A 20,207-nucleotide genomic window follows, 5' to 3' on the forward strand; every position below is an offset into this window, starting at 1 on the left:
AGGTACAGGTACGCCACTTATGACCATATCCGCCGCATCCAAACGAGTGTGATGAGCCGGCTCGAACTGGGTTAAGTGGCCAAGCCAGAGAGCAAAATAGTTTGCCAGATGAGCGCAAAAAAAAAAAATAAAAAAAATCGAAACGAAAATAAGCCAGGCCGAACCAATGAGGTAACCCAACCACATGTTGATGGTGGATAGTTGGTCGGTGGAAAGAACCAAATGGTGAAACTGCCAGACTGGCGGACCAGAGACCCATTTCTTTTGGCCTGACACTTTGCGGTCAAAGCGAATGCGGCGAGAACTTGTTACACCTGCCGCTGCAACTGGCACCTGGAACCTTGTCGTGCTATTAAAGCTATATTCCAGACCCCAACCTGAAGCCATTTGTTAGATATCGAGGACGGTGAAGAGCGCCAGAAAGACCCAGATCCGAGAGCAACCTCATTCAAGCTGACCACCAGCAGCAGCAGCAGCAGCAGCAGCAGCACCATGCGAATTGTAATTTGGCACGAATGTGGGTCAAAATCGCAATTAGTACTCACAGGTTGTCTAACTACTTGGCCCCCAGGTGTAGAAATACGAGGGTGGAGCCGGATTTTCCGCAATTCTTGGATGCCAGCAAACCAGAAAAATGCAGAAAGCCACTGACACTTTTTAACACTCTACTTGCGGCAATAAAAAATATCCGAGTGTTTTGCTACCCTGGAGCAGGTCATTTTCTGTATGCATAAAATTTGTATGGGTGGAAGAATTTTTGTACTCAATTTAAATATATATATTTTTTTTGCTTTGTTTATTATTTAAATTAAATGTATTATTTTAGGCACTTGCCTTTTTCTGATTGTTTGTCTTCTCTATCCTCCGTTATGAGTGGCACACCGGGGTGCTTGACTTCACCTGCAGGTTTTGACTGCATGTCCTGCACTCGGTCCCGCACCCATTCGATTTGATTAGTTATTAATTACTTAGACTGGTAGCAATGCATCTCACTTAACTAAATTTCAAATTTTCTATGCTTCACAGGTGAAATCCGCTCATCGATTGCGCCCAGAAAGCCGGAGCGCACGGCCAGCATGCGGGAAAGGGAGGCCCAACTGGAACTGGTGCGCAAGCGTGGAGTCCTCACCGACACTATCTCCATTTGCTCGTCAAACGGTGACAATGTAGCCACGGATCAGGGCAAGACGATGGGTAAGACCAATGCCAACAGCAGCAGCAGTGGTCAGGAGGCAGGAAAGTCCGCATCGACTGCCAACAGCAGGACCAGCACCTTTGAGCGTATACCCCAAAAGAAAAGCGAGCCGAAGATGTCGATCTCCAGCAAACTGGAGATCTTCGAGCAGCGATCCATGGATGCAGCGGATGCTGCCCAGCGCAGCAGTCTCAAGGATTCAGTCCGCAAGATCAACAGCACCATCGATAGCTATCTGAAGGACAAGCGCGACTATGAGAACATGTACGAGTTCGTGAAGATGGGTTCTCCGACACCGCCAGCTGCCAATGGAAATACCACACCCACGCCCTCCACATCGACTCCTCCTCCGCCGCCAACGCGCAGCAACATCGATCTGTCCGTGGCTGGCCAGAGATTGACCCAGGCCACGAGACGTAACAATATCTACTCGGACACGGCCTCCATTGCCAGTTATTCGCGCAGCGAGTATGGACCGGTGCGAAACTACGGATTGAACAACAGCTTGGGTAGGTTATAAGATCCTTGCTAGAAAAAAACCTCATACGAACATTGAGCACTAAAAGTTTATTGTAACTAATACCTAATACCTCCACTTTCACTTTTAGCCAACATTCCACGCATCATCTCCGCCTCTTATGCGGGCAGTGAGGTGGGCGAGTTCGATATCTATGCTCCGTACAGCTATTACGGTAGCGAGGCGGGCGGCGATGTGGCCACGGACATCAACGACAGCGTTTGGGGCATGCCACAGGTGAATTCAATCTTAACAATAACTACAGCAAGAAATAAAAACTTATTAAAAACGTTTACTTTCATAGGCTAACAAGAACCGCAGCAAGGCCACGAATCGTTTGCGCATGCGCAAGGGACGCAGTGTCGTGCACAAGACCATTGAGGATAACTACACCGCCGTGGTGGTGGCCAATCACGAGGCCCTCGCCCAGGTGCTAGATCAGGTGGGAATACACATACTAATAATTTAAAACAACTAAACTAATTATATTCCTAATCAGCTTCAGCAAACTCCAGTGGTGCCGGCCGCCTTGCGTCCGCTGGCCAATGCCATCAACTTGCGCTACGAGGACTTTACCATTTTGGAGGGAACCCAAGCCTTTGTGGTGGGCAAGAAGGCCTTCCATGCCGCCCTGTGGAGCTCCTCGCCGGTGACCTTGGCCCTGTCGGCCGACTGCAACCAACTGGGCGGCGTGGCTGGGGAACTCAGCCAGCTGTCGGGCGGAGTGAGCGATGTGCTCAATCCGGTGACCGAATTCTGTGACCTGGTGCCCAGCTATCAACTGCCGCTGATGCCCTCGACGGAGGTGACCCTGCTGCAGGCCACCATCTCGGTGTTGCCCCGTTTGCAGCTGGAGACCCTACAATCGATCGGATCAATACTCAAGGGCAAGTCGCAGGTGCTGGACAAGAGCAACTTCAATTTCCGCGGCTCGATTCCAAATCTCAGTGGCCTGAAGGATGGAAATGGTTTAATTGCTGGCAATCTAAGGAATGTAGTCTCGGTGCAGAATCTAAGTACACTGAACGAAGAATCCTCGGCCAATTCGATGGGCGCAGAAGATGGATCAACGAATGCAAATGCCATGCCTGCATTCGATGATGTGATGACGCGGGAGGTGGCCTTCATCATGCTGCAGCTGGTCAACGGAATGAAGAATCTGCAGGCCAAGGCGATCGAGGAGACGCCGCTCAGTCTGTCCAATGTGGTGCTGTCCAAGGACATGGACAACAAGGACGCCCAGGCGCGACTCTGTGTGCTGCAGGGGTGAGTTGGGATCAAACTCTAAAACTTATAAATCTTACTGATAATCGCTTTGCCCATTTAGAAACAACAATGACGACGACGAGCCCATGGGTACGCTCTGTAAATGTGCCCACTCGGCCTTGACCGACATGCTGCCCGCAACAAAGATCACGCCCATCCTGGCGGACATTCTGCAGCAGGAGCGAGCCGAGTCCCTGTCCAAGGCGAAGGCTGTGCTGGAGTTCGTACTGTGGGGCCCTTCGGATGTGGCGCTCACCGGATCCGCTAAGGAGCGGGAGCTAGACCTTCAGCGCTGGCTGGATTTGGAGAGGGCCACCGTTCTGCACGGATTGGTGCGTACCCGGGTCGAGCTGACCGTTTACGACGAGTGTCATTTGATGTTCCTCGTCCGCTCCACGGCCAAGATGATGAACGATGCAGCAAAGATCGTGTGCAACTACCAGCAGATGAATGGATCTGCCAGCCAGGATTAGTTCCACTCAGTCTGCTAGTTAAGCCTGCTCAATGCTAAAGGAATTATCATTTAAATAATATACGAAACTGTCATAGACACTTAGTCCTTAGAGTCAACGAATAATATCTTCTGAATTGCTCCATAAAAACATACTATACGTACATACATATATCTATATCTTTGCCCAGCGTGCCAAATTGTTTCGCGCGGAAATTGTCATGTAAAAATATGCTTAACGAATGCAAACTCAAACGATTTGTGCAACTCTAATTTATTAGTAATCTATTGTTAAGTCATTAATCTAAACGAATATTTATATATCACTATTCGAGGACGAAAAGTTGTATACTTCATAAGATGGCAACTATCTATGGGTATGCCAACAATTTGATTAGCAAAACTAAACTTTTTGGTGTTTGAACAAATACATACATGCATATATGGTAAACATAAATAAAATACAGTCTAAATAAATAAATGGAAAACTAAAACCCAGAGCTTTTATTCTTCAGAATAAAGATAATCATATTTCGCTTCAAAGAAAATACGTACCTCGCATAATCAGCGATCGAATGTTCAAATTTTCTGATGCAATTTTTTATACTTATAAACTTAAATTTTGCAATTGAAAATTGTTTGTCAGCTGAATTGGCGTCAAGAAAACAGCTGATTAGATAAAATATTCGCTCGATAACTTACTCTCTTTCGAACAATTGTTTTGAACCTATGCCAATAAATTTGACCAATCCCATCAGCGATAATACTTATTATTCGATTCAAATAACTATGGGTATTTTCGATAGTGGGCTTTAACTATCATGTGTCAGAAAAACTATGATATTAATGGTCATACCACATATGTCGATATTTATTACATATGTAATATGCATATATTATGCACTTGTCGATCTTTTTTTTAATTCTCCACCACTATTTAATGCTTAGTTCCTATCTATTAAAGATATATCTTAAAGAAAAGGTATATTCTAGTCGGTACTAATTCCCAGAAATATACATATGTATATTTTAATGACCGAATGTTTGCCATATGTTTTCGTTAGCAATTCTCAAATACACGCGAACCTGTTCGTTGCTCTCTTTCTCTTCCAAAGTATCTTTTAGGTTGCTGTTTTCCTCAAATGTATAGTAAAGCTCGCCCGGCCCCACAGAAATATAAAGCTTATAAAACGAACAACTGGTATGAGTAGTTTCACTTTGACCGTGAATTAGGCAGCGTGCAAAATGTTGAAAGGGCGTATCGCACTTAATATACTTCAGTCGCAAAAACCCATCGTCTTCTCTGCAAGTCAACAGGTAAACAAATAATAAGGTTTTGGTATAAAAACAGTGGCAATTTACGAATAAATTGAAATGAGAATATACAATAATGTGTATATGTTTATGTTTACATGAAAAATACATAACTCTTGATTGGATCATTTTCCAGCGTTGGCAGACAAATGTGCCAACAGCTGAGATCAGAAACGATCCGGAATGGCTGCAGGCCAAGCCCTTCGAAGAGATTCCGAAGGCAAATATCTTGTCCTTATTCGCCAAAAGCGCACTGCCCGGTGGGAAATACAAGAACTTGGAGATGATGGAAATGATTGATGCCTTGCGCCAGGATTACGGAAACATAATCTTTTTGCCCGGAATGATGGGAAGGGATGGCTTAGTGATGACACACAACCCAAAGGACTTTGAGGTGGTTTTCCGCAACGAAGGTGTGTGGCCATTCAGACCGGGCAGTGATATACTGCGATATCATCGAACGGTTTACAGAAAGGACTTTTTCGATGGTGTTCAAGGGATCATTCCCTCGCAGGGAAAATCCTGGGGAGACTTTCGATCCATTGTGAATCCCGTGCTGATGCAGCCCAAGAATGTGAGATTGTACTTCAAAAAGATGTCGCAGGTTAACCAGGAATTTGTGGAGCTGTAAGAACATAAAACATTTCTCAATTTTCTGCATTTAAATATTTTACATTAGCATTAAAGAAATAAGGGATGCCAGCACTCAGGAGGTGCCTGGCAATTTCTTGGAAACCATTAACCGCTGGACTCTAGAATCCGTATCCGTGGTGGCCCTGGATAAGCAGCTAGGTCTACTTAGGGAATCGGGGAAGAACAGCGAAGCAACCAAGCTCTTCAAGTACCTGGACGAGTTCTTCTTGCACTCGGCCGATCTGGAGATGAAGCCCTCTCTCTGGAGATATTTCAAGACACCACTGCTGAAGAAAATGCTCAGAACAATGGATAGTGTTCAGGAAGTTACTCTAAAGTACGTGGATGAGGCGATCGAACGCTTGGAGAAGGAAGCCAAAGAAGGTGTGGTCCGTCCGGAACATGAACAGAGTGTCCTCGAGAAACTACTGAAGGTTGACAAGAAAGTTGCCACCGTTATGGCCATGGATATGCTCATGGCGGGAGTGGATACTGTAAGTGATCATACAAATTTATGGAGTGTATAATATATTTGCTGCCATCCAGACTTCGAGCACCTTTACGGCTCTCTTGCTGTGCCTCGCCAAGAATCCGGAGAAGCAGGCCCGGCTCAGGGAGGAGGTTATGAAGGTGCTGCCCAACAAGGATTCCGAGTTTACGGAAGCTTCGATGAAGAACGTTCCCTATCTGCGTGCCTGCATAAAGGAATCCCAGCGTGTCTACCCTCTTGTAATTGGAAATGCCCGCGGACTGACTAGGGATTCTGTAATTAGTGGTTATCGGGTACCAGCTGGCACGATTGTGTCCATGATTCCCATAAATTCCCTGTACAGCGAGGAGTACTTCCCAAAGCCCACGGAGTTCCTGCCGGAGAGATGGCTGCGAAACGCCAGCGATTCTGCCGGAAAGTGCCCGGCCAACGATCTGAAGACCAAGAATCCATTCGTATTTCTGCCCTTCGGCTTTGGACCACGGATGTGCGTGGGCAAACGCATCGTGGAAATGGAACTGGAATTGGGTACCGCTCGTCTGATTCGCAATTTCAACGTGGAGTTCAACCATTCCACAAAGAACGCTTTTCGCTCCGCTCTGATCAACCTGCCCAATATACCACTCAAGTTTAAGTTTACAGATGTGCCCAACTAATACGTTTTACAATATATTAGATATCTGTTGTGATAAGATAATAAGTATTGTTAAACGAATGCTTTTTCTACATATATACATCATTGCAATGAAATGTTTATAAGTCCCTCTGTTTGCAAATATTACAAATAAAAGATGAAAATATTTTAAATATAACTATTGCACAGATTTCAAAATAAAAGGCTTTGAAATTTTACTAATGAATATCTAGAGAGAATGTAGCTATGGCCATACATTTCCCCAGCATGAAATTATTATTAATAGTCATGGTGAAAAAAAAATTGCTGGCATTGACACTGACCGATATGAAAGGGTTAACGGCCATGTTATTTGTGTTTGTTCTATTGTTATAAAGTTCCATTTAAACATGTTAATTTAACAGTTATTAATTCTACATACTTGCTCTATCCTTTTAAATTTGATTAAAAACTAACGAACTCTTTGCTCAATTATTAATTGAATAAATGTTTTTTTTTTATAAACTACCAAATAAGCTCTCTGGAACCTGTTTATATGCCCGTTGTCTGTGGGGTCGCTATCTCTCTGTTTGTGTGCTCTTATCAACCAATTAAGCGGCAAAGCTCGCGCGGCCTTAGGATTTAAAGCCAGTAGAACGAACTCTCGTTTCACAGTTTTGTTTGGGCGGTGAGCCGGAAAAGTTCTAATCATCGCAAAAATGCTAAAAGTTCGCAGTGCTCTATCATTAATTCAGTCGCAAAAAGCGACTCTCTCGCTCGCCACTCAAAAGGTGAATACTTGTATTTAATATAAACAACTAATCTAGGAACTATAAGCCCGTTTATCAAGAGCTGGTTTTGCTTCATATGTTTATTTTGTTGTTTAATTGCTCAGCATACGGAGTACTTCAAAATATTACTATATATTTATATCAATAAACTATATTACCAGCGCTGGCAAACTAATGTGGCGACTGCAGAAGCTAGAGAGGATTCGGAATGGCTGCAGGCTAAGCCATTTGAGCAGATCCCTCGACTCAACATGTGGGCATTGTCGATGAAAATGTCCATGCCGGGTGGGAAATACAAGAACATGGAACTGATGGAGATGTTTGAGGCGATGAGACAGGACTACGGCGATATATTCTTTATGCCAGGTATTATGGGTAACCCACCATTCCTAAGCACCCACAATCCCCAGGACTTCGAGGTGGTATTTCGCAACGAGGGTGTGTGGCCCAATCGTCCAGGCAACTATACATTGCTCTACCACCGCGAGGAGTACAGGAAGGACTTCTACCAGGGCGTCATGGGCGTCATTCCGACGCAGGGCAAGCCATGGGGCGACTTTAGAACCGTCGTTAATCCCGTGCTTATGCAGCCAAAAAATGTGCGATTGTATTACAAGAAGATGTCGCAAGTCAACCAGGAGTTTGTTCAGCGGTAAGATACTTTCACAAGAATAGTAATTCATACACCGAAGATAACCAATTTTCTCGACAGCATTCTCGAACTGAGAGATCCCGATACTCTTGAGGCTCCCGACGACTTCATAGACACCATCAACCGCTGGACCTTGGAATCCGTATCCGTGGTGGCCCTGGATAAGCAACTGGGTTTGCTCAAGAACTCAAATAAGGAAAGCGAGGCCCTCAAGCTTTTCCACTACCTGGATGAGTTCTTTATAGTATCCATTGATCTGGAAATGAAGCCCTCGCCCTGGCGCTACATTAAAACTCCCAAGTTGAAGCGATTGATGCGAGCTTTGGATGGTATTCAGGAAGTAACTCTGGCCTACGTTGATGAGGCTATAGAACGGCTGGATAAGGAGGCCAAGGAGGGCGTGGTGCGTCCGGAGAATGAACAAAGTGTGCTCGAGAAACTGCTGAAGGTAGACAGAAAGGTGGCCACTGTTATGGCCATGGATATGCTAATGGCAGGAGTTGATACGGTGAGTTATTGGTAGTACGATCTTAAGAAGGCGTCGTGTAATTCAACATCCTGCATTCCAGACATCGAGCACCTTTACAGCACTATTGCTGTGCCTTGCCAAGAATCCCGAGAAGCAGGCCAGGCTCAGGGAGGAGGTGATGAAGGTGCTGCCCAACAAGAATTCCGAATTCACTGAAGCATCGATGAAGAACGTTCCCTATTTGCGTGCCTGCATAAAGGAATCCCAGCGATTGCATCCCCTGATTGTGGGAAATGCTCGCGTCCTTGCCAGAGATGCTGTCCTCAGTGGATACCGAGTGCCAGCTGGAACTTACGTGAACATTGTTCCCCTGAATGCCCTGACCAGGGATGAGTACTTCCCACAGGCATCTGAGTTCCTGCCGGAACGCTGGCTGCGAAGTCCCAAGGACTCGGAATCGAAGTGTCCGGCAAATGAACTGAAGTCAACGAATCCATTCGTATTTCTGCCCTTCGGATTTGGACCACGGATGTGCGTGGGCAAACGCATTGTGGAAATGGAACTGGAATTGGGTACCGCTCGTCTCATTCGCAATTTCAACGTGGAGTTCAATTATCCCACGGAGAATGCGTTCCGATCTGCATTGATCAACTTGCCAAACATTCCGCTCAAGTTTAAATTCATCGATTTACCAAACTAACCTATAGATATTAAAAGCGATATACAGTCATGGTCAAAATTATTTTCACAAAGTGCATTTTTGTGCATGGGTCACAAACAGTTGCTTGTGCAGCAAGTGGGGGGAGGTGAAATGCAAAAAAACTTTTGCTTTTGCAAATTCAAACCTATGCAGAGTCAGATGAAAGAAGAATTGAAAAAATAACTGTTCCTATGCGCAAGGAAGAGGCAAATGAAGAGATCTTTATCAGTTGTCAGAAGTATTTGCACACGGTTTCGTCGCATCACAATTATTTTCACAACGCAATTTCTTCTTCAGTGATTGGTTTAGAGTGACAAGTGCCGGTTTGTTTGCTTAAATACATTTAAATTATTGAATAAAAATTAGATTTAATCATTTTCCTATTACAGTTATTAAATAAAATGCCCAAAACAAAAGAGTTAACAGTTGAGGCCCGGGCTGGTATTGTTGCTAGGTTTAAAGCCGGTACACCTGCGGCCAAAATAGCTGAAATATATCAAATTTCGCGTAGAACTGTCTACTACTTAATAAAAAAGTTTGATACAGTTGGCACATTAAAAAATAAAAAAAGATCAGGCCGAAAACCTGTGCTGGACCAAAGGCAATGCAGGCAAATACTTGGAGTTGTGGCGAAGAATCCTAGTGCCAGTCCGGTAAAAATTGCCTTAGAATCAAAAAATACAATTGGCAAACAAGTTAGTAGTTCTACAATTCGTCGCAGGCTAAAAGAAGCTGATTTTAAGACATACGTTGTTCGCAAAACGATTGAGATCACACCAACCAACAAAACAAAACGTCTTCGATTTGCGTTGGAATATGTTAAGAAGCCTCTTGACTTTTGGTTTAATATTTTATGGACTGATGAGTCTGCATTTCAGTACCAGGGGTCATACAGCAAGCATTTTATGCATTTGAAAAATAATCAAAAGCATTTGGCAGCCCAGCCAACCAATAGATTTGGTGGGGGCACAGTCATGTTTTGGGGATGTCTTTCCTATTATGGATTCGGAGACTTGGTACCGATAAAAGGAACTTTAAATCAGAACGGATACCTTCTTATCTTAAACAACCATGCTTTTACGTCTGGAAATAGACTTTTTCCAACTACTGAATGGATTCTTCAGCAGGACAATGCTCCATGCCATAAGGGTAGGATACCAACAAAATTTTTAAACGACCTTAATCTGGCGGTTCTTCCGTGGCCCCCCCAAAGCCCAGACCTTAATATCATTGAAAACGTTTGGGCTTTTATTAAAAACCAACGAACTATTGATAAAAATAGAAAACGAGAGGGAGCCATCATTGAAATAGCGGAGATTTGGTCCAAATTGACATTAGAATTTGCACAAACTTTGGTAAGGTCAATACCAAAAAGACTTCAAGCAGTTATTGATGCCAAAGGTGGTGTTACAAAATATTAGTATTGTATTTATATAAAATAAAGAAATTCTTATGTTGAAATTAGATGTTAAGCTGAAATTTACTAAATTAAAAAAAATACTTTTGAAGCGCAATAAACATGTGAAAATACTATTGACAACTTGCATGCATATTTTCTTTTGCTTTAAGCTTTGTACTATGAACTTTATCATCTTATCTTATCGTTATCTTTCGTATTTCTTTTCGACTACCTTCTGCATAGATCAAGCTAAGCGATAAGAACTATTTCAGGCAAATCGGACAACAACAAGAAGAAATATAACAAAAAGAAGTTAAAGTTTGCAAATATTGTGCGTTGTGAAAATACTTTTGACCACCTCTGTATGGTAAATTGTTGTGATACCATTGAGCCAGTCCATAATAGTTCTAAGGCAACGAAGCATTTAATGATAAGAAAGCTGAAAGCACAAAAATCATATTAATGTGTCTTAAATTTAAGAGTTAATGCAACTGTATGTAAATAATTACTATGGTTTAAAAGTCGCATGTTTCCCAATCCCATTAGTAAATGAAACACACACTCGTTTGTCTATACATTTAAAGCTATTTCATTTCCAGTTTAATACACATTCAAATATATATATATTGATGTATCTTTGTAGATGTATATGTATATGGATACTAGACCTTAGTACGGCATATGGTACATTTTTTGGTAAACATTTTACAACAGTTTTACAGTTAAACAGCTCATGGATTCCGGTAAGAAAGAGGGCAGGTGCAGTGACCAAAACTGCATTGCGTACAATTGGATTTAGTTGTTTTCGTTTTCAACAATAAAATAGTTATGTATCTAGCTTAGAGGGCAAAATGCTTGTAGAGAGTAAATATTCAATGGAAATTCCTTTGTTTCGTTTTATATTTAAAGGTATACATCGAGATATACACATATACATATATATATATATATATATTCGTCATTAATTATAGCTTGTTTGTATTTTTTTCTAATTTTGTTCTTATCGGTTGGTCCAAATTGGATATTGAAACTTTAACGAATTGGTTCACTTGGTTTTATTCCCCTCTTGGATAATATAGTACATGTATTGTATGTATAGAGAATAGATTTCATATATGTAGATGACTTGAAGAGTTGTTGAACTTTTGATTTTCTGTTTTATTGAAATTCTTTCATGTACTTAGGTTTAATAAATCTTGAATTTCACTAAGAATTTATCAGGGACTGACCTTTTCATCAAATGCAGTCCTAAGTTACGGATATGGAGAGGTTCTTCTCGAATTTACATGTATGTTTCGAAAACTTATTTGGTATTTAAGTAGCTTATTTATGGTTGGCATGCTTAAGTATTCTCTCTTAGTACTCATTGAGAAAGAAAAACACCATTTGCCAGTAAAAGCAAATACCATCCATTCGCAGCTGCCATCTTGTTCGCACACTTGGCTAGTTATACATATTTTATTGTACGCAACTCATGTTGGCAAACTGAATTTTTATGTTTATACTTTAATGCACAATCGATACGCGGGGAGAAGTACACATGGGGGGGGTATCTTGATATGTGGGTGCACACTAAGGTAGGCGAGGCCATAAAAACCGAGCAACAGGAAAGTGAAAACGAAGGAAATGCGGAGCCTGGCTTAAATCCTAAGCCACATGTGTGATTGTTTCCCATGTTCGGTATCTGTTCCCAGGCCGGTGTTTGCGGTGCGTGCGAGCGCAATAAAATTTAATTTGATGCAGGCACCAACAACGCAGAGACCCAGCCAACCATCCCAGCAAAACCCACAAAAAGCCGACGTCAGAAAGAAATGTGAATTTTTTTTTTTGCCCAGCCCACAGAACGAACGAAAACAAAACTGCCGGCCACACACAAAGCACTGCATAGTTGTGGGCTGGAAAAATTAAACCACAAATGCGGGCGGGACGGAAGTGGTTACAACTCCATGAAAGGAGGATACAAATCCACCGCCAACCCTTCGCCAGAGGTTCGTTTAGGCGGGCGGCATGGAGCTTATGGCCGACGGGCGTGTGGCAACGACATAACATGCAATAAAAATGTGGAAAGGCTGCCGTCCGCAAAGGACCCTGAAGTTACGGATGTGGAAACCCATGCCCAGCGCCAGTCTATCTCAGCCTGGCCAAGAAATAACTCAGTGCCTGTGTGAGTGTGGGATGTTAATTAGCTTTCGCTACGCCGCTTTCAAACTCAATTTGAGGTGCTTTAAGCTGACCTTTGGCACGGTGGCACTTGACCTGCTTCGGATAGACAGGCGCCAAGGCTTGGGCCGCCATAAATTTAAACCGACAAGGACATTAGACGGGCAAAGCTGCCACTCTTTTCCACCCCATATATGCAAAACAGCAAATCAATTGTCGCGTCGCCTGCCACTGACACACAGCACCAGTTGTCCAGGGACACAACGTCCGGCAAATTGCGATTGCATGCACTCTGTCGCTATTTCGATTTAAGGATATCAAAACACACGTGTTGTGGGATTTAAATTCCAGTTCGCCGGATCGATCGATGCTTCATTAAATGTATAAGCATCATAAGCTCTGTCACAAACATAAATCAAAATCGCTTATTGATGTCTGCGCAACACGCTGCGTATACTCGATGACATAAACGTGCCGGCAGACAAAGGAAGATAAGAAAAGGAGCCAAGGGAATGGCGGATACATACAAGTGACATCATTTCTCAGGACAACAATAGGGCCAATACATTAACTAATACCAAAATAATAATAACAACAGGATAATGGACTAATGGAGCGGTGCCACCTCAATTATGAGGCGCGACCATAAATAGATAGCTAAATTGTGGCGGGAACTCAAAGTCCAAGGGCAAGGATGAATCGAATGTAAATGTCTGTCATCCACATGCCAGTATACACTATGGACTATAACCTGCTCAATATTTGCGGGCAAAGCCTGGCGTGCCCGGATTCAGAACACGGCAATAATGCGAGCTGGTCACGCAATATGGATCCCGATCAAGATCGCCGCCATCCTCGTCCTCGTCACCGGTGGCCAGTTGTTGGTGGTGGTGCTGCTGATGCTGCGTCTGTGGCCTCCGGCGCATCGACAACGGTCATTGGCGCTGTTGAGCGTTACTGATGAACTCGCCGTGCTTTTGCACCTAAAAAAAAAACAATAAAGGCAGGCAAATGGTGAATAGTTCATGGTATCAGAACATTCTTTTTAACCATAATAGGCAAGCTTATTTCAATAGTTAGAATAGTTACATCAAAAACCTTCTTAAATATTTAAAAACACCAATTGAATTTACCCGACTTTCACTTGCTCTGTTTTAATGCACATTTAAGCACGAAACGAAACGGACACATTTGAGTTGTTATGGCACTTATTCACTTACCACATCGGCCACGATGGGCTCCTCGATCTCGAGTCCTTGCAGCGTCTGTTCGCGAGTCAAATGCAGCTCGTAGGAATCTGTGGGCGTGACGAACACCACGCGATGCTTGCGTGTCTGCAGCACATTGGCAATGACCAGCTGGATGATGACGCGGAAGAAATTAGAATTCATATTAGGTGTTTCCTGGCCGGCTGCAAGTTAGCTCACCTTGTGCTTGTATTTGTTGAGACTGTCACGTGCCTTCACAATCAATAGGCTCTCGTCCGTTTCCAGTTTAAAGGACACCACAAAGGCGTGCGGGACCCACAAACTGGCGAGGGGGGCCAGCATTTTTGGCACCAGCTGCAGCGAAATCGTCGGCGCTCCATCTCCTGATTGCATTTTGTGGGTGGGCTGAAAATCCGTTGACAGCGGTTAGTGTTTTAATGGAATGATGGGACCACGTTGCGTATACGCGATGTGATGCGATGGCATGGGATTGCTTCGGCGGTTGGCTGGTTCGTTGCCCACAAAAGCCAACGCGGCAACATCCTCTTAAATGGAGAGGACGAGCGCACACACACAATGCAGCACACACAGACACTCGCACGCATACTCGGGCAGCAAAGCGTCCTTGCAAAATACGCAGACAAACAGCGAAATGAAAGGCCAGGGCTGTCTTTCAGCTTTCACTTTTTTTTCTCCCCCGTATTTATTCGCTTCTTTTTTGTTGCCGCCACGTGGCATATGAATTACAACTAATTGAAAGCATAACTCAGCCGTAATGAGCTAACGACAAATGTGCCTGGCTGCACATCCTGGGCAAGGTTCTTTTTAAAGCCTTGCTAAAAATATTTCTCATACGCCATGTGGGCCAGCCCAGCAACTTGTTGAGTGCTTCCCGTCTGTTCTCATTAGCTGGGCAACGCCGTAAGCTGCTCTAAGCTTGCTGACCAGCCTCATTTATCCGGCACACAAAAGCGGGCATAGCCGGACAATGCGGTCGGACTGGCGGACAGGTGGACTGGCGAACGGACACACAAACGGACAGGCGGACGGACATGCCTAAGTAGCCGGGACATTGGGCGAGGAGAAATGAAAAATGTAGCTCAAGGCACTAAGTTGACAACGAAAAGCGAAAGGAAATGCGAAATGCGATGGAAACTTTAAGCTTTTGGGGAAAGTTTTTTTTTTGGGTCGTGGAGCTCAGTGGGAAATGCTAGCAGCTGTTGACATTGAATTTGTTTTTCTTGCTTTTCCAGCTTGGCCGCTTTTCCCTCCCAAAAGAATTCAACTACACTATGAATGTGCGTTGATGCGTGCTCTTGTAAAATCTTTTGATTTGATTTGCGGATTTCGGCACGTTGCCTTTTGTCCTGCTCTCGGTTTTCGTTTGCCTCCGCTTAGTTTACTCTTTTAATTTTCTGTTTGTTTTTACTTATTACGAGTACAATTTACATTCGGTTCAACCAGAGTATATACCGCCCCGGGCCCGGAATTAATTCAAATTGTAAAGCAAGTTGCCTTCTTCCCCGCTCCACTTCCGTTGCATAAATTTGTAAAGGCTTTTAGGCCATGTTTTCTGGAAGGCGTGTGCGTCGCGTTGATGCGATTGTGAAATTCAATTTTTAGTATCATCTCGAAAGTAGTATATACAGTATATATACAGTATATAAACTCATTGCTATGTATGTAAGCAGCGACAAACTTTGCCAATTGGCTTGGCAAACGTGTCTGGGCTGCGGTTTGACTTGTTAAAATTCAGTATGGCAGCTGACCTTGGCTTTAAGGCTAACGAGAGGGCGACCCAATCTCTGGGAATGAGTTTTCAATTTTCCAAGAAACTCTGTCGACCAGCTAATGTTGGAAAATAGATTTTAGTTGCCTACTTTTGAGCCAGGCAGGCAGTCCTTGAAATCACTCGAAAAACCACTTGAGCGCCCTTCAGTTTCGATGCATCGAGCTTGAATGCTTTTATTTATAACAGCGCCAGAGAGATTATTATGCAAATTCCAATCGATTGTGGGAAAATCGTATTGCCAACGGGGAAAGGCTCCGAGCAGCACTCAAAGATGATGCCAAATATGCGCATAAATTTGACTAGACACGTGCATAAACATCAACAGGCCATTTGCGCCATTTTCGGCATATTCCGCATTTCACCCAAGGCAATGTGCCGTGAGAGCAACTAACAATTTAATCAAGCGAACGGACGATTTGTGGCCAAGGCACACGTGCAGATAGACACATGTTCAGGTAGCGACAAAGTGGGTGGGGATTTTCTTGAGCAAAAAAAAAAGTTAAACGGAAAATGCACGAGCTGAGCGGAAACAAGGCGTAGGAAATGCCACGGCGATGCTCGGAATCGGAATCGGAATCAGAATCAGGCTCACATGGCTGGCGGTGGCATCCACGAAAGTGGAATACGGACTGTGTGAAAACATCAGGTCGATGGATTAAATTTGTTGGTCTAAACAGATTGTAGTTGTGTTCTACCAAAAAAAATACTCCTTCAATATTCTTAAATTAAATGTCAAAAATTTCCCAAGCATACTTTCCAGCATATTTTGCATTTCTAAATCGCATTTAAACTGGCAAAGCTTTAAAAACTGGCGGAAAACTTTAGAAAATGATTTAGAACCGAGGAGATTCCCCCTGGCATTGAAGTGCTATAACTTTGACCTCGACTGTGCACTCGAATAAAATGCATGTGGGATGTGGTATGCAAATGCAAAACGGGCAGGTAAATAAGGAGGGCTGACATGCGGAGCCATTCACGCCCCGCCAATGGACATTTGATGCACTTGAAAGCCTTTTGCTGCTGCGCCAACAAGTCAGCTGACAGACGGTGGAGGATGGGCTCCTGACAGGTAAACACCACCCACGCCACAGAGGGCTGGATGAAAGCGAAAGGTGAAAAAGGAGACTAGAAAGGCACTAGATGGGCGGAGGGTGTGGCGGGAATCAAGTGAAGCGTAGAACAGAAACACGCTAACAAGCAAAATTATGCAAATCAAATTATACGATGACAATGTTAAGGCTGCTGGCGGACAAGGCCACAAGGCCAGCGTGAGTGACACTGACAGCCTGTGATAAGGCTCCTGCTGGCCAGTGGATGGAATTGGAGGAAGCTAGAGAGGAACTGGAGGAGCAGCAGCAGCAGCCATAGTTGACTTAGCCCAGTCGAACGTCAATAATGTGGAGAGGAAATGTGTCACAGACCGGGGACTTGCACAGCGACCGGGAATCGGAAGGAGCACCAGGCACAAGGGTAGCGAAAACAACTAGAAACACACTGCCAGGAAATGGTGCTTTAAAGTGCATTATACATACATACATTCCATGCATCAGCAAAATCAGGATCAAAATGATTGACGCTTTTGCAATGTCAACTAGTAGTTGCTGCTTTGAAAATCGATACGAATTCACAATCACTATGCCATGGCCTTACTTTTAAGTACTACATCCTTAATTTGCCGCAGTGCAGCTTTGGGAATCGATAAAAACCAATTTCCACTCACTCATTCCGCACTCGTCGCAGTGAGGAGCGCAATCAATTACGAGATTTCCCACATGACCGCCCACCCGCCTCATCCGGCATCGTCCGTAGTCTCATCTTACCATCATGTCCTCGGGTATGTAGAAATCGGATACGGCTGCGGCTAGGTAGAGCACGGCTCGCTCCTCGAAGGCGGCCAGGCACTCGCAGGCGGCGCGGAGCAGCCACATGTAGTCCACCACGCTGGTGAAGTTCACGTACAGGATCATCTGCGTTTCGCGGGCTATCTTGTATTTGGCCAGCACCGGAGCAAACACGTCCACCGAATCCGGTTTGATGGCTATCGTCGAACTCTGGCTGTTGTCCGCAATGTCCAGCATGTCGAAGAACTGCTGGCCGGTGAAGTGGCGCGTGAAGGGCTCCAGCGACTTGTGGCGATGCATGAAAATCACGGCATAGTCGTGGTCGAGGAAGTATTCCGCCGAGGCGGAGCCACGCGTTCCAGCACTAAAATTGTCCACAAACCGCACCGTATTGTGCTCCAGGGGAACTGTGGTGCCACCGGACTGGAAATGTTGAACAAATTAGGGTTCTTTTAGAAAATATTTTGGTTCATTTTGGTATTTTTTCTTTGCTCCTATTTAATATTGATTATTCTGTTTCCTAATCGTTATGTTGCAATTAAAGCAACTTTTAAATTCTATTCTCTATTAAATTTTCATGTTCAAAAACTGGGGTTAAATGCTCGTGGTGGTTATACCCTTTACTCGTAGAGTTGAAAGGGCATACTAGAATCGCTGAAATCTATGTCCGTCCATTTGTCCGTATTTCTGTCCGTATGAACGCTGTGATCCTGGTAACTACCAGATCTGCAAAATTAAGTTTAGATATGCAGATTCTAACCATTTTTACTAATATCAAATATAAATTTTTGATGTTCTTCTTAGTACTGGGTGTCTGACAGCCGAGTAACTCGACTAGTTTTCTCTTGTTTTGTATCTTCTTATGTATTTTCTCCCCTTTAACATCCTTTCTTATAGGCACAATAACAGTTTTGTGCAAATCATTACAATAATTTCTTATAAAACAAATTAGAATAACCAAGTCCCTTTCATGTAAAATCCAATGACTTAGAACAAATCCAAGATATTTGGCAGCATTTAGTTATTCAAATCAGGCAGATAAATCAGCAAGTTGACCATAAATCTTATAGAGAGAAACTAATGTGCCTCGTTGTTAACTATTTGCGTAAATCATGTTCGGATTAAGCTGGCCCCAGTGAATAAACACCAGTTGACCCACATAATTTCATATTTAACTTTGAGCTTTAGGAGGCGAATCAAGTATTTGCAAGACTTGCAGATATTTGCAATATATATTATTTACGCATAGCAGCATTTTAAAGTGGAAAACTTAACTTAAAGTGAAACTTAACTAAGATTAAATTTCTAAAATGTTAAATTAAAAACTAACAAAAAAAAGGTGATTTTGGTTTTTTAAAGTATGTTAAAAAAACACTTAACAACTTTTGTTTTCTCCATTCACAAAATGCTAATTGTTTATGCATGCGCCCCTGCATGTGTTTAACATTTACGAACTTTGTTCTAGCCAATTTAAATTTATTCACTTCCACACTTTACACATTTGTTTTTAATGCCCCAGGCGCTCGGCTCAACCATGAAAGCTTTCACCAGCTTGGGCAGTTAATTAACGGAGTACAGTGGTTATTTAGCGCTAATCCTAATCCTAATTCGGATTTGGATCATCCCAGCTCACCGTGACGAGGACGATGCGATTCTGGAGCTTGTTGTGCCGTTCGCAGAACTCCTTGAGCAGGGAGCGATTGTCCTCGAAGTCCGCGGGCGGCAGGTGCGTGTTGTAGAAGTCCTCCCAGTGCGTCATGTTGGCTTATCCTTTACGCTTGTTTTTGCTTTTTCTTTGTCGACCTGCTGCTAATTGGCCGACAAACGGAAGCTCGAAAATGAACGGAAAGTTGCCCTCTTCCGCCGGAAGCTATGCACTGCCAATTAATAAATACAGAATGTGCGAAATGGCAACCAAAATTAATTAACACACGCACTGCACTATTCGGCGTACTATCTTAATTGATTGATTTGCTTTTGCTTTGCTTTGGTTTGGTTTTTTTTTGCAGTTTCCGAAATGCGAAGGGCGGAATATGCGTGGCAGGGGGGCGGGGCAGGGGCTGCGGGTGGCGCTGCTTATCAATGGAACCGTTAAGGGGAGCGCGCGCGAGCGGGAGAGCGGAACGGAGCGCTCTGAAAAACCGGAGAGAGAGAGAGCGAACGAAAATGCTGAAAAACGCAGCTGTGGAAATGCGATGCGATGTGCACGGCAGCAAGGTCCGCGGGATTCTGAACCGAAAATGCGATAGGCAGCGATGGATGGCGGAGCGGGACGAGCGGGAATGTGGACAGGCGCACTCAAATCCGTATCTTTATTCGCACGAAACCTCGGGGTTCAAAGTGCAGGCCAAAAAAAAAAAACGCGTTGGCCAGGTAACAGCTGATTGCAGTGTTGGACAGGGACGAATTGGAGGCATTGCTGACTGGTTCCGGCGCATGCAGCAAACTTGTTGCTTGTCAAGATTAAGTTTTTCATGTATCGTTCTAAGGAAGCTATACAAAGGTTTCATTTAGCTAATAAGTAAGAAAGACCACCACTTCTGCCTAGTTATCTGTCAGCCAGAAGGTGTTTTTGTTGAATATTCATATTTGTGAACTAGTTCTTAGTCTTGTGGTACCCATGAGCTATCTGAGCAAAGTTGGCTGCGCTTTAGATATTATTTCAGTGTTGTTAATTAAGAAAACGCGCCTAATTCAAATTCAAATTTGAGCTATA

At 43.7% G+C, this 20,207-nt stretch overlaps 4 protein-coding genes across 6 annotated transcripts in view, besides 2 other annotated features; 3 read left to right on the plus strand and 1 right to left on the minus strand.

Moving 5' to 3' along the window:
• Window positions 1-3,919, plus strand: part of CG6040 (uncharacterized protein) — a 34,969-nt gene extending 31,050 nt beyond the window's left edge. The window contains exons 4-8 of the mRNA NM_142524.4: window positions 1,027-1,704; window positions 1,804-1,949; window positions 2,017-2,154; window positions 2,212-2,978; window positions 3,040-3,919. Coding sequence (NP_650781.2) covers window positions 1,027-1,704; window positions 1,804-1,949; window positions 2,017-2,154; window positions 2,212-2,978; window positions 3,040-3,451 — 2,141 coding nt within the window. The 3' untranslated portion in view covers window positions 3,452-3,919. The remainder of the gene's footprint in view (window positions 1-1,026; window positions 1,705-1,803; window positions 1,950-2,016; window positions 2,155-2,211; window positions 2,979-3,039) is intronic.
• Window positions 655-752: a mobile genetic element.
• A 718-nt stretch (window positions 3,920-4,637) lies between the features above and the next one.
• On the plus strand, window positions 4,638-6,694 carry Cyp12a5 (Cytochrome P450 12a5). The gene is made up of 4 exons (NM_142525.4): window positions 4,638-4,746; window positions 4,880-5,370; window positions 5,423-5,870; window positions 5,923-6,694. The coding sequence occupies exons 1-4, from the start codon at window positions 4,675-4,677 to the stop codon at window positions 6,520-6,522; spliced, it is 1,611 nt and encodes a 536-aa protein (NP_650782.1). The 5' UTR covers window positions 4,638-4,674; the 3' UTR covers window positions 6,523-6,694.
• Window positions 6,695-7,147: 453 nt separating this feature from the next.
• Cyp12a4 (Cytochrome P450 12a4) lies at window positions 7,148-9,126 on the plus strand. Its single transcript, NM_142526.4, has 4 exons — window positions 7,148-7,270; window positions 7,432-7,922; window positions 7,983-8,430; window positions 8,492-9,126. The coding sequence occupies exons 1-4, from the start codon at window positions 7,199-7,201 to the stop codon at window positions 9,089-9,091; spliced, it is 1,611 nt and encodes a 536-aa protein (NP_650783.2). The 5' UTR covers window positions 7,148-7,198; the 3' UTR covers window positions 9,092-9,126.
• Window positions 9,115-10,854: a mobile genetic element.
• Window positions 10,855-11,043: 189 nt separating this feature from the next.
• Ppcs (Phosphopantothenoylcysteine synthetase) lies at window positions 11,044-19,900 on the minus strand. 3 transcript variants are annotated; one of them, NM_169848.3, is made up of 5 exons: window positions 19,125-19,900; window positions 17,471-17,914; window positions 14,078-14,263; window positions 13,871-14,008; window positions 11,044-13,633 (listed from the first exon to the last, which is right to left on the minus strand). In NM_169848.3, exons 1-5 carry the CDS (start codon window positions 19,248-19,250, stop codon window positions 13,586-13,588), a joined length of 942 nt encoding a protein of 313 aa, NP_732401.1. In that variant the 5' UTR covers window positions 19,251-19,900; the 3' UTR covers window positions 11,044-13,585. The 3 variants fall into 2 exon arrangements, with proteins under 3 accessions (NP_732401.1, NP_650784.3, NP_001303433.1); NM_001316504.1 differs by having other exon boundaries at window positions 12,986-13,633.
• Between the last annotated feature and the right edge of the window lie 307 nt (window positions 19,901-20,207).

This window comes from Drosophila melanogaster, chromosome 3R, assembly GCF_000001215.4.
Source record: "Drosophila melanogaster chromosome 3R".
In the NCBI taxonomy this organism is placed as follows: Eukaryota; Metazoa; Arthropoda; class Insecta; order Diptera; family Drosophilidae; genus Drosophila; species Drosophila melanogaster.

Coding starts and splice junctions, on each gene's coding strand:
- Ppcs (NM_169848.3), bottom strand. CDS start 19,250: ATGACGCACTGGGAGGACTTCTACAACACGCACCTGCCGCCCGCGGAC. Junction 17,915..19,124: donor ATCGCATCGTCCTCGTCACG/GTGAGCTGGGAT, acceptor CAACATTTCCAG/TCCGGTGGCACCACAGTTCC. Junction 13,634..13,870: donor AGCCCATCGTGGCCGATGTG/GTAAGTGAATAA, acceptor TTTTTTTTTTAG/GTGCAAAAGCACGGCGAGTT.
- Cyp12a5 (NM_142525.4), top strand. CDS start 4,675: ATGTTGAAAGGGCGTATCGCACTTAATATACTTCAGTCGCAAAAACCC. Junction 5,371..5,422: donor AACCAGGAATTTGTGGAGCT/GTAAGAACATAA, acceptor ATTTTACATTAG/CATTAAAGAAATAAGGGATG. Junction 5,871..5,922: donor TCATGGCGGGAGTGGATACT/GTAAGTGATCAT, acceptor GCTGCCATCCAG/ACTTCGAGCACCTTTACGGC.
- Cyp12a4 (NM_142526.4), top strand. CDS start 7,199: ATGCTAAAAGTTCGCAGTGCTCTATCATTAATTCAGTCGCAAAAAGCG. Junction 7,271..7,431: donor TCTCGCTCGCCACTCAAAAG/GTGAATACTTGT, acceptor CTATATTACCAG/CGCTGGCAAACTAATGTGGC. Junction 7,923..7,982: donor AACCAGGAGTTTGTTCAGCG/GTAAGATACTTT, acceptor TTTTCTCGACAG/CATTCTCGAACTGAGAGATC.